At 32.3% G+C, this 13,822-nt stretch overlaps 1 protein-coding gene across 19 annotated transcripts in view; it reads left to right on the plus strand.

The window, feature by feature from the left end:
* The window catches only part of ROBO2 (roundabout guidance receptor 2), a 1,685,269-nt gene that overhangs the window by 1,604,545 nt on the left and 66,902 nt on the right, over positions 1-13,822 (plus strand). For all 19 annotated transcript variants that reach the window (XM_019839528.2, XM_019839533.2, XM_019839527.2 and 16 more), the window contains 2 exons: positions 1,962-2,086; positions 4,308-4,479. In XM_019839528.2, the coding sequence (XP_019695087.1) occupies positions 1,962-2,086; positions 4,308-4,479 (297 nt within the window). The remainder of the gene's footprint in view (positions 1-1,961; positions 2,087-4,307; positions 4,480-13,822) is intronic.

Consider the following 13,822-nt stretch of genomic DNA (forward strand, 5'->3'; position numbering starts at 1 on the left):
CTGTAAAAAGCCATTGTTTATAAATCCATATGAGAACAACTTAAGAAAATGTATGTAGGTTGCTTATGCTAATGTAGATGTTCATGTTTGACAAAAGAGCTGTTAAGTTATATATACCTTCTAATCAGCATCCCAGTGAAAATGTTATGTTCACATTGGTTTACAATGTGATACAATGACATGGGCTGTAGTACTTATCTTAAAGATACCATTAATCTACTTGTACGATATGTAAAGAAAAAAATTCCTAAAAATTAATAATATCTTCATCCACCATTAAAATTTACTTTATATTGAAAATATGTAGTACTCCTGAGTGCTGTGGGCGAATTTGATACAGAATGCTATAGTTGAAGCCTACTTCCTTCCACGAATGAATCTCACCATAGTGAGACTTTTCCTCTCGACTAGACATTTGGCACCATTCGGTATGCGTTCATTTCCAACGCATGTGGCCTTCGGAAGGTAAAAACGGGAACTCAGCTGGGGTGCATGTGGGAGTGACAAGTAGTGATTTGGGCTCTTCCACATCTGTAGAAAGAAGCTGAGCCCTGGAATAACTGACCTGTCAGGAGAGCGGGAATGATGTTCTCTCTAAGCAGGCAGCAAGGCAAATGAGAAAGCAGTTTTCAAAAGTGTTATTTTTCAATGCACCACAACACTGGTGAACACGTGGTTGGATTTATATCATTGTGCCCTATGTTGGAGCAATGTTATCATATAGAGGAATAATAAAGAGTGGTATTGTGCTACCATGTCTGTGTATATCCAATATCTTGATGGAAATATGGTCATACCTCAGTGACAAATTTACTAAACGTGGGAGACTTTATCAATAGGCTTTTAAAATATCTTTTACCGTTCAATTGTACATATGTTCAAAGGATTAAACTCTAGAGTTATGAAAGCATTGATCCTTTTACACAGAAATCCTTTAATGCCACAAAATTCTTTGATTTTTGTTTCAACTGGTATTTCATTTTGTTTTTCCTACTCAGAGATTTACTGAAAATTGATAAAATTCCTGTAAATCAGTATTTTTCAGCTCTCAGATAGACTGGAGAGCAGATGCTGCAGTCTAAAATCAGAAATTTTTTTTCTCACTCATCTTTTCTCAGTATGATTATAATTAGTTATAGGAGAAACCATAAAGAATGAGAAGTATAGGAAATTAAAACCTATCCATTTCACATTTGACCCAACATGAACTGTTTTCATTTATAACTTCAGAAAGTCTTTCCCATCTATATAAGTTTTAAATCTTATGTTATGAGTCTATGTATATGTTAATTATTTTTCCCAATATGAAAAAAAGTATGTTTTCTTATATTGGTCAAATTTATTGCTGTGTTTCTATTTTTATTTATTAAACACAAAATAAAACAAAACAAAAAGACTGTCATGAATGGCACCACTCAGAGAAAACGTTTGATGACAATTTGAGGAATGCATCCTCTCAGAATACTTTTGAAAGGGGTGTTTTGTTTTGTTTTGTTTTGTTCCAGAAAGCGTATTGGAGTCAAAAGAACCAAAGTTCTATAGCCGGACATCCCTGGGTTCAAATTCTGCCTTGGTGTTTGACTTAGACAGCTCTCTTCTTAGACAGTACTCTCTTCTTTCCTTTTCTGTAAAACTGAGATAAGAGTTGTTTTTACTTCTTGAGATTAGTGTGATAATTAAATATGACACTTAGCTCAGCGCTGGGCATACAGAAAACACTCATTAGAATGTAAGTTGTTAAATTTATTATTGAGCACATATTAACACAGCTGTTGTATTTGCTTTAAATCTATCCATTATATTTAAAGGACATTAAAAAAAACTGTCACTGTTGAATAATACATGCAAATTCAGAACTACTGGAAACCAGACCTCATGCTACTTATCCTCATATTCTATAAGCGGTATTAATGCACATCAAGACTTACAGTTTGTGTTTATTCTAATTACTTCCTCTGCAGCCCCAAGTGCCCCTCCACAATCTGTCACTGTGCTGACAGTTGGAAGCCACAATAGCACAAGTATTAGTGTTTCCTGGGATCCTCCTCCTCCAGACCATCAGAATGGAATTATCCAAGAATACAAGGTAGGGCCTGAGTGAAGAAGAAAGGCTCACAGAGAAGCTTCTCAAAGAAGTCTCAGTGTCACATGCGTGAAGCATGTCTCCAAAGGCTCTCTGATTGAATCTGTGTGTAACGTAATTTTTATATTGTTTTATGACAGGTAAAGAAACAAATGCATAAGGAGTTAGAAACGAACCCCAAGACACAGATAACACAAACTCACTTGGACTAGCAAACCATAACAGTGGAGTGTTTGGTTTTTGGTCTTTGGTTTTTTTAGTATGGCATGATTTCAGAACCTCAAAGATTTAGAGAGATTGGGTTCAAGAGTGGGTAGTGAAACTCTCCTTCCAGAAACTTCCTGTATCATTGTTATTAACTTTCTTTGTAATGGACCTTAGCAGGGATATGTTTAAACTGTGGTCTCATAAAAAGATGCTTTCAAGGTTTAGAAAGTTGGAGGCGGAGGCTCCTGATAAATTTGTTGCTGTTTAGAAACAGTGTACATCCATTGTCTTTTTGCCATTGTTTGATGTTTAAGAGACAGAAGAAGTCTAACTTTGAGAAATAAAATTTTGATTAGCTGTGATGTGATTAGAACACATGCAACAGTAAAACACCTCATTAAACCTTATAAAAATTCAAAACTATGATTTTTGCTATTAATAGTTATTTATGGAATTTTGAAAATTAACATGCTAGATAGATCTATTAGAATAGAAAACTAGACACCCCACCTCACCCCAAAAGTTTATAGCTGTTATGTAAAATGAAGCTGAATAATTGCACTGAAATCATGGCAGATTGAATTCTGTTATTTCTAATAAAAAATAATAAATTCAAAATAGAATTTTCCTAAGTTAGGAACAAGCAATGTACAGAAGCACTTACTCTAAAATTATTCCCATCACTTTATAAAGAAACATGTGTGTGAAATATAAGTTTTACAATAGCATAATTATAAATATATATATGACGTTTTACAAGGATTAGAGCACATTGTTTTAAGAGCAAAGTATGATCTATTCTTGTGCGTGCGTGCGTGCATGTGCGCGCGTGCGTGTGTGTGCGTGTGTGTGTTTTAATGAAGTTAAGATTATACTTTTGTATTATCTGGAACTAAATTTAAGTAAAATTCCATTTACTTAAATACTGATTTTGTTTATAACATGATAAATTTTGTCATCAATTGTAACCTTTCTCACTCATATGAGATTGCCTTATTTTGGTAACAAAGTGTATATTTTGGTGAGGCCTAAATATTCCTACGTTAGTAATTTAGATATCATTGTGCAAATAAAAGAAATATACAGTTTACAAGAATTATTTTAAATAAAAAGTCAGGAATTTACCCATTTCAGGAACAAACTATGTGTGTTCCCAATTACGTGTCTATACGTAGATTATGAAATACTGTGTGTTACGAATACAAATATATGTTCACAGTGTAATTCTTTTTGTAATGCATTTGACAGTAACAAATCCCCATATCTCAGAAAAAATGTATGCCTTAAAATGTGATTCTTACTTGTGGTAAAAGCCTAGGTTCTCTCACATCAGTGTTTAAAGACTTTTCACCACTTTGTTCTCATGCATGTGTATGTGTGTGTGTACATATGTTTTGATCAATATTAAGATTTATTACTGTCGATGTAAATACTGGCTTTAATTTCATCTCAGTCAATACTTATAACTTAGGTCAATTAATCTTGTTAACTACTTCTGGGTAAGTTAATATTTTCTTAAATAAAATATAAATTACTTAGATGTGTGCCTATATACCTTGGATATTACAACTCATAATCACTGTATTTTAATAGGTTATATGCATAATAAATCTTGATAAATAAATTAAGCAGAGGAGTTTATGTGTTTTAATCCATACCCGAATGTTGTGTGTAACCAAAGACCACTTTACAGAAGTGTTAAAAGAATCATTGTGTGATGAGCGTTCAGTGTTGATTATAAGGTATAAAGGAACGTGGCATAGTTTTAGCTTCCCTTATTGTTCTTCCTTTTTTTATTATTGTTCTTCCTTTAATATACACACACACACATACACACACACACACAAACACGCATACACATATATAAATAAACTGCAAAATTAGGCTCTCCAAAATGTCATTTACAAATATTTCTATAAGCCTAGAGAATAGATTGGTTACTACTAAAAAATATTTCATCAATTTAACAGAAAGGATAATTTTATATTCTTTTGTTATTCACTTTACGTTTTTATAGATCTGGTGTCTGGGGAATGAAACGCGATTCCATATCAACAAAACTGTGGATGCAGCCATTCGATCTGTCATAATTGGTGGATTATTCCCAGGTATTCAATACCGGGTAGAGGTTGCAGCTAGTACCAGTGCAGGGATTGGAGTAAAAAGTGAACCGCAGCCGATAATAATTGGTAAGTACCAGTGTGTGTAGGTTTTTTTAACCTATATCCTAAGAGTGGATATGCAGCAATGATTGAGAGGGTGTCCTCATCACATAGGCAAATAGGCTGACTCACTAGGGCTTCTTGAAGAAATCATTAGCAATTTCTTGTGCTCTTAAGATTCCCACAAACTTCTTTAAATTATTAGCACTAAGTCTTTAAATGCTGAAAGTTAATTTGAAAATAATTTTCAATCAGTAATTTCATGAATAATTTTGATGCCATGGAAATATAATAGGAAATGAGGCAGTTACTGAAAAAAATGCATTATATTTCAAACCTGCATACTTCCTTTTAGCCAGGAAAATGTCAAAATTTAACCAGAAACATGCCAGAAGAAACTTTTTAATTGGAGGATATTATCCTGAAGAAGAAATCCCTATTTTTTTTTAAGTTTACTTATTTATTTTGAGAAAGAGAGAGTGAGAGAGCTGAGGAGGGCAGAGAGAGAGGGAGATAGAGAATCCCAAGCAGGCTCTTTCCTGTAAGGGCAGAGCTCCATGCAGGGTTCAAACCAACAAACCCTGAGATCATGACCTGAGCCGAAATCAAGAGTCACACACTTGACCTACTGAGCCACCCAGGTGCCCCACGAAGAAATGCCTATCAAATCTACTATCATCATTACAGAACATTTTTCCCTAGTAGCATTGTGTTTGCCTGTTCTTGAAATATATCTAAGTGGAATCAGGCAAAATATAATAATATGTGTCTAACTTTCACTGAACAATGTGTTTTGAGATTTACCCAGGTTTGCAATTCATATGTGTTATTTCTGAGCAGTATTCAGTCTGGTGAATGTATCATGTTTTGTTTCTCTGCTTTTCTCCTGAGAGAGTGAACATTCTTGTGTAAGTCTTTTTGAGGACATACGTTTTTATTTCCTTTAGAGAAACATTTAGAAGTGGCATTTCTGGGTAATAGGATTGACATAGTGTATAAAAACCTACAAACACTTTTTCATATTGTTGTATAATTTTATACTCTCATTAACAAAGAATATGACTTTCACTTTTTGTACATCTACATTATTTGAAGTTGCCAGTCCATAATTTTAGTTATTCTAATGAGTTTAAAAGACTACCTCACTGTCGTTTAAACGTCAATATTCTTTGATAGCTTGTGATGTTGAACAATTTTACATGTGTTTATTGGCCATTTGCATATTTTCTTATGTAAAATTTCCAAATCTCTGCCTTTTTAAAATTGTATTGCTTGTCTCTTGTTACTGGGTAGAAGAAGTTATATTCTGAGTACAGATCTTTGTCATATATTTGTATTGCAAATATTTTCTCCTGGTCTATGCATTTATTTTCTTAATAGTGTCTTTTGATCAGCAAATTTTTGAATTTTAGTGAACAACAATTTACCACATTTTTCTTTTATGTGTAGTGCTTTCTAAGAAATTGTGTCTTACCTACAGATACCAAAGACATTTTCTTATATTTTCTTCTGGCAGCTTTATAATTTTAGCTCTTATAATTATGTCTATAATTCATCTTAAAGTAATTGCATGTGGTTTGAGGTTTGAGGCTTATTTATTTTAATAAGTATATCATCCCATGGTTTATTAAACTTTCCCTATTTGATTTTTTATACTATTATAAGTATGTTTGTAAAATTTCCTTTTCTAACTGTTCTAAATTATATATAAAGTTAATTTTATATATTGCCCTTTTATCTTTTGACCTTACTCACTTCACTTATTTATTTTAACAGTTGTGACATATTTTTCTGAGTGTATTCAAGTAATATTCTATCTCTTTTCTTATTTGTTTTGATATGGTAAATTCTATTGTATTGTTTTAAAGGTGAATAAATCTTGCACTTGTTTCTGGGTTAAATCCCACATGGTCAAAATATGTTTTTTGTAGATACTACTGGATCTAATTGCTAACATCTGGTAAAAAAAAAAAAAAACTTGCATCCATGTTCATGAGGGATATTGATCAATAGATTTATTTTCTTCTAATGTCTTTGTCAGGTTTTAGAATCAGAGTATTTAGCTTTATAAAAGGGATTGGGAAGTAGTCCTTTCTCTACTATAGTCTGTAAGAGTTTTTGTAGGCCTTTTAATTATTTTTCCTTAAATACTTTGTCGAAATCAGTGATAATATCTGTGCCTAGAGGTTTTTTTTTTGTGGATTCTATTTATATTTATGAATTTACATTTATTTAGAATTTTATTAGTCCTGTATTGGTTGTGATAAATGGACATTTGGTTTTGAATTTGTCTAATGCATCTAAGTTGTTGAATTTATAATCATATGCTTATTTGCACTACCTCTTTATTTATAATACACTCAATTGTGATGATTGCAGGATGTGTGGTAATGTCATCTCTTTTATGCTTAAATGATGAGAATTTGTGTTCTCTTTTTTTTCCTCCATTTTTTTTGCTCCCTCCCCTTCAATTTCAAGCTGTCTTGATATGGATTTATCAATGTTATTAATCTTTTCAAAGCAGAAACTTTTGACTTTGCTATTTTCTTTCTGATTAATTTCTGCTCTTTTTTCTTCTACTTACTTTTATGTTGCTTCTTAAGATGGATATTTATATCAATGATTTGGACCTTTCTTCTTTTCTAATATGGATATATAAAGTTATACATTTCTTGCTAAACACATGTTCAGCTGAATCTTACACATTTTGAGGTGTTATGTTTCCATTTATCACAATGTTGAAAATACTTTTCACTTCCCAAAGGACTTTTTTTACTTTGTAGAGGTTATTTGGAAGCATATCATTATATTTCCAAATGTTTTGGGATTTTTCAGATAGGTTTTTCTTTATGATTTATAATTTAATTCCAATGAGTTCAGGGAATGTATATTGTATGAATTTAGCCTTTAAATATGGAGACTTATTTTATGGCCCAGCATTTGGTCTTAATGAATGTTCCTTGTGCACTTGAAAAGTATGTATATATTTCTGTTCTACAGTGGAATGTTCTATAAATGTCATGTCAGATTAGTTGGTAGTATTATTTAGGTTGTTACTGATTTTCTACTTATTGATTCTTTCAATCAATAAGAAAGGAGTCTGGAAATTTATTGTAATTAAAGATTTGGGTATTTCTCATTTCCATCTATACGTTTTTGTTTTTTACTATTCCTTTTAAGTGAATACATTTTAGGGTTGTTATATCTTATTAATGAACTTACCCTTTATCACAATGGAATGCCCCACTTTATAAGCCAGTAAGATCTTTTTCCTGAAATTTACTTTGTCTTATATTAGTATAGCTATACTAATAGCTAATTATCTTATAAGTGTTATATAGCTATAGCTATACTAATAGCTAATTATAAGTGTTTGTATGGCTTGTGTTGTTTCCATCCTTTTACAGAGAAACTGTACATTTCTGTTATTTAAACTGCATGTTAACTCTTTTTTAAATTCAATATGACAGTCTTGGGGCACCTGGCTAGCTTAGTTGGTTAAGCATCTGACTTCAGGTCAGGTCATGATCTCATAGTTGGTGAGTTAGAGCCCTGCATCAGGCTCTGTGCTGACAGCTAAGAGCCGGAATACTGCTTCAGATTCTGTGTCTCCCTCTCTCTTTGCCCCTCCCCTGCTCATGTGCTCTTTCTCTCTCTCTCAAAAATAAACATTTAAAAAGTTTTTAAAAATATGACAATCTTTTAATTGGAATGCTTACACCATTATCTTTAATGTAATCAGTGATGTGTTTTGGCTTAGAATTACCATCTTGCTATTTGTTTTCTATCTAACTCTATTCCTGTTTCCTAAGTTCCCAATTTCATTTGGATGAATTAAATAATTCTCTATATTATAGTTTATATCCACTATTTTTTTAATAATGGTTACTCTAGGATTTGCCTATAAGGATCTTAAAAAATATAATTCCATTTTCCTTGCTCTCAATATTTTTCTATTGTTAAAATTTTACTCTTATACATATAATAAACACCAATATACAAACTAAGGTATTACTTTTTGCTTCACTTTAAATCATTAATTCTCTTTTAAGTAAATTAAAACTAAGGAAAGTATTTTATGTTACTCATTTTTTTTCAGATATTTTGTTCCATAAATTCAATTTCCTTAATGTCCCTGAATTCCTCTATTTCTTTAACTTAGCCACATTTGACCAAAAGCTATGAAAATAATATGATCTCCCTTGTTTATTTCCCTTTTTTCACAATGCTTCCCTTTTGTTTTACATATTTGCTTAGTTTTCTACTTATTTATGGTGAGATTTCATGTCCCATACCTGTTATTTCTTTATGGGCAGAAATGAAAATATCCAGTGAATTATTAATTTTATATAATACACTTTTGTGTTCTACTATTTCCATTGTTTTTCTTTTACATTTTCATTCCTCATATATTCATTTATAATGACTATTAATTTAAGTCCATGAACATATTGTAATAGCCATTTTAATGTCCTTGTCTCCGAATTTCAACATGTGTATCATCTTATGGTCTGTTTCTATTGATTACCTTTTCTCTTGACCTTTGGTCATTTTTTTCCTGTTGTTTGTGCCTCTTTCTTTCTTTCTTTCTTTCTTTCTTTCTTTCTTTCTTTCTTTCTTTTGCTGTTATTTTGCTTGTTTTTGCATGTTTAGTATTTTTCTACTGTATACTAGATATTGCAGATGCATACCATAAAATTTTGTGATCTTCTAAAGAAAGTTGGGTTTTGTTCTAAAGTAAGTTATGTTACTGGCTGATCATCTTGATCTTGTGGTGGTTTGGATTTTACATTTGTTAGTATAGGGCTGTTTATATTTGACCTTGTTCTCAAGCAAAATCTCAACATGATCTTTTCTTCTAAATCATGGCTCTCAAGATGGTTCAGTGAAAAACCTAATATGTTTATCTGTTTTCCCAACTTGATGAAATTTGAGGTTTGAACACAATCTTTGCAGTGGACATCTGTTGAAAGTCTGTTTAGCCTTTTCAGCTTTCTAGCTTTTGATTTTCATGAGATGTTTGGAATCTTCATTCTTCATGCAACTAAGGGTTAACCTTAGGATTCTGCGGGGGTTGGGGGAGGGGAAGAGTGTCATTTGGGGATTTGGGAATATCATTTTCCTGTGGCTCTTTCACATGGCTTCCCAGTGAAATTTTTCAGTCATTCTGTCATTTCAGAACACTATCCTCTGACACCTCAGACCAGTACAATTGAGGATTGCAACTTGGGTCCTAGCTGCCCAGCACTGTAGGGATTGAAATCTTCAAGGGGAAAAGAAAGCCTCAAAAGTACAGATTTCCCCTAGAGTTCTCTGCTTTCAAGGGACAAATCCTTTTAGTTCTTTCTGCTTTCATTTGGTTATTAGTATCTTTAATTCTTAAAAAAATACTCTTCCTAGAGTTTACATATTTTAAGAATATTTGCTGAGAGTTTGGTACAGTGGAATGTCTCAGGGAGCACCAGAGTGGTTCAGTTGGTTAAGTGTCTGACTTTAGCTGAGGTTATTATCTCATAGGCTGTGAGTTCAAGCCCTTCATTGGGCTCTCTGCTGTCAGCATAAAGCCCACTTCAAATCCTCTGTCCTTCCTCTCTCTGTCCCTCCCTTGCTCTCTCTCTCACTCTCTCTCTCTCTCCCTGTTTGAAAAATAACATTAAAAAAAAAGAATATGCCAGTTCCATTGATTTCTGTTTGTTTTATTTTTGAAATGATACACACAAAGCACACTGCCAATTTCTGGGAAATTGTTTCTTATTACAAAGTATTTATTGAATATGAAGAGATTTAACATTCAGTCATATTGTTGATTTTTTATATCCTCCAAGTTTTTGTTCTTTTATATATTAAAAGAATTAAAGAGAAAAGTTATAGTATTAACTTTCCTTTAAATTGCCTTCCCTTTCTTAATTAGTCATACAGACTGAATTAATTTCTTAACCTGAGGGGAACCTACAGTCTTGCCCTTCTGAGATTTTCTAAAATAAATTGGAATAAGAGAAAAATACAGGTACACCCAAAAGGATTTAACTGACATATATGTGTGTGTGTGTGTGTGTATACATATATATAATGCATGTATGCATATATATATATATGCAATTAATTTTTCCCTGAAAAAATGTTTATGAAATATCTTTAAAAAGCATTGTTTTCTATGAGAAACAGATAAGTAAACAAAGCTTTAAGGTTTTTCTCCTCTCTCATGCATATATGAAATGTAATATGTCTAATTCAAAGATTATCAAGTATCTATATTTTTATTTCCTGTTTTTTCTATTACCTTTATTAATAAGTAAAATTCTCAAGCAAGGGAAGGTATTTTTTTTCTTTTTTGTAGGACTACTTGTGTTGTTCCCCATATTTGGGGGATTTATTATACTTGGAAGCAAGTACAACATTACAAGAATACCATTTAACTAAGCTCATGTGATGTCAATTAAGAATGTTAACAATTGTATAGTAATTTTATTTTATTTTATTTTTAATATATGAAATTTATTGTCAAATTGGTTTCCATAAAACACCCAGTGCTCATCCCAAAAGATGCCCTCTTCAATGCTTATCACCTACCCTACCCTCCCTCCCACCCCCCATCAACCCTCAGTTTGTTCTCAGTTTTTAAGTCTCTTATGCTTTGGCTGTCTCCCACCCTAACCTCTTTTTTTTTTTTTCCTTCCCCTCCCCCATGGGTTTCTGTTAAATTTCTCAAGATCCAATTTGTATAGTAATTTTAAAAAAAGAAAGCTAATTTAGAGTATTTTAAATCAAAAATAAAATTTTCTTAAATTTCTATCATTTTAAAAGGACTGTGTTCAAATGTATAGCTAGTACCTTTTGGGTTATTTTAGTGTATCATATAACTGTTTCCAAATTTTCTATGAATAAAAACATGTAATAAACACTATTTCTATCTTCTGTTCAAGCAGCTGGAATATGCAATATTCAAGCTATAATCAAATAGAATTGAAAATAAATACATGCACTCACACATAAAAACACATGCATGCACTCACACGCACAATTCAATGCAGAAAAGGCTATTTGTCCTCGAGAGATTTATTTCTTTTTAATATCTACTGTTGTACGGAAGAAGCCTTTAATTGTTTCTTTAATTACTCCAGCACGTCTACCTTAACATCTTGTCTGATAACCTTATCTACACAACTGTTATTCCTTAGTTGAAAAGTGATTTAGGATGGCTAATCTCTTTTTCTGTTTCAATCTGTGCTTTCTCTATTTTCTAGTCAGTACTAGAAACAGCACTCAAAGGGACTCAAGCTCTACCACACTTCCACTTTGCTTTAATTAAATCATGTGTTGGCATTTGATGTGATTTATGGCTGATAACTTTAGATTTGTCTGATACCAGACTATGCACAGTTTCATCTATTTCTTCTCAGTTTAGTTGTCATTCCAGAAGTTTCCATTAAGGGAATATTAAAATATTGTATAAAGATAATAAATAGCCTTACACAAGTTTAAAGGCAATATTGTTCTTTTGTCTGTATTTTCCACTGGTAAGATGACTTTTACCTCAAAGTGTCCATAGTTCTGTACTGTTGCATTTACGGATACAGAAATGCAACCACATATATTTACATATGTAAGCATCAAAGAGTATGGCATGTAACAAATTTACTTTGACTTAAAATTTTCAAGCAATCTTGTTTAATAATATATCTATTGTTTCTTTAATCATTTGGCCATTTAATGCTTACCTTATATAGTTGGTAATAATATGTGGAACAGCTGCAAACTTTCACAGTAATAGGTACAATCGAATCTGATGTGTCTAATTAATTTTTAGTCCAACAAATTAGTTTTGTTCTTCATTACTCTCCAATGGGAGAAAGACATTACATTTCATTATATTTTTTGTCTGCAAGAACAATGGAGCGTTACAGGTCACATGCATCCCTTGTCTATACTCTAATTAGTCCAACTGACAACATTTTTCAAAAATACCAGAAGCATAAGAAATAGTAATAAACCTTGGGTAACATATATATCACACTATACCAAATATGATATTTTATGGACCTTTTACACAAATGAAGGACACATTTTCTTTTCTCTTGTTCTATAAGGTGTTTGTTTTCTTTTTAGTAACTATTAGTAGTTAGAAAAATTGCCAGATATGTGCATGTCTCATATTGAAAATATGAGCTCAGTTTAAATACATTTTTTAAAATGTTTATAATTGAAAGAGGGCAAGTGAGCAGGGGAGAGGCAGAGAGCCTAATGCAGGGCTTGAACTCATGAACCATGAGATTATGACCTGAGCTGAAGTCAGATGCTTAACCAGTTGAGCCACCCAGGTGCCCCTTTAAATACATTTTAAACTAAGTTTATATGTATAATAATAAAGGGCAAATAGGTTGGAAAAATTAACCAGGTTTATTACATAAGTGAATCTGGTTTTCACATCTAGAATTTAACACAAAAGACATTTCAGAAATAGAATATAAGTATGCATAACAAAAATACTAGCAGCTGTAAGAAACAAGCCTATGTACTGATTGGCTTAAAAAAATAAAGGTTGTTTGTTTTTTCTTATTCATAGCCCTGTCTAGTATGGAGTAGCAGAATGGGTGGGGCTTCTACTCCACAGTTACTCAGGGAATTTCAATCCTTCCAGTCACTAGCTGTGCCATCTTTGAGCGGGGTCAGAATCCTCCAAAGATTGGCTCTTTCTATTTAACATTAGGAAGGAAAGAGAATGTCAAGTATTGTTACAGTAGTGTCTGGGTCAGATCTGGAAGTAGTATGCATAACTTGTGCCCCTGCTGTATTGGCCAATAACTCAGTTACTTTGTTTCACTTCAACTACAAGTGAGTCTGGGAAATGTAGGTTAATTTCTGACCTGAAAGAAAGAAGAAACTAGTAAACAAGTCATCTGTGGTTTTCCAGATCTCACATCTGGACAATTTACAACTTACATCCCTGAAGTTATGTGAGTGGTTCTTAAAGTAACCTGTACCTATACCTGGGTCCTAATTTTGAATCAACAAACTACTGTGTTCCTATCAGCCTCTTTACATACATTATCTTAAATAACAGTCCCAAATATTTGAAACAGGACTGTTGCCAACTAGCAGAAACAGGTACTTGAAAAGATTAAGTGACCTACATGAGGTTATTGCTTACTTAAGCTAGTAAGTGGCAGAGATGATATTCAAACAGAAAACTTCAAAGACCGTGTTCTTTCTAATATATTGTAGTGCCATGATAACTAAAACAATGAACATCTTTGGATGTAATATGTTGAAATTAGCCACTTATATTTCGATTTCAATTTCTTTTAAAAAGCCTTTGATTAGTAATTAATAAGATATGATGTTGACATTACAAATAATTTCACATCAGTGT

The sequence above is a fragment of the Felis catus genome, chromosome C2 (assembly GCF_018350175.1).
Source record: "Felis catus isolate Fca126 chromosome C2, F.catus_Fca126_mat1.0, whole genome shotgun sequence".
Lineage (NCBI taxonomy): Eukaryota > Metazoa > Chordata > Mammalia > Carnivora > Felidae > Felis > Felis catus.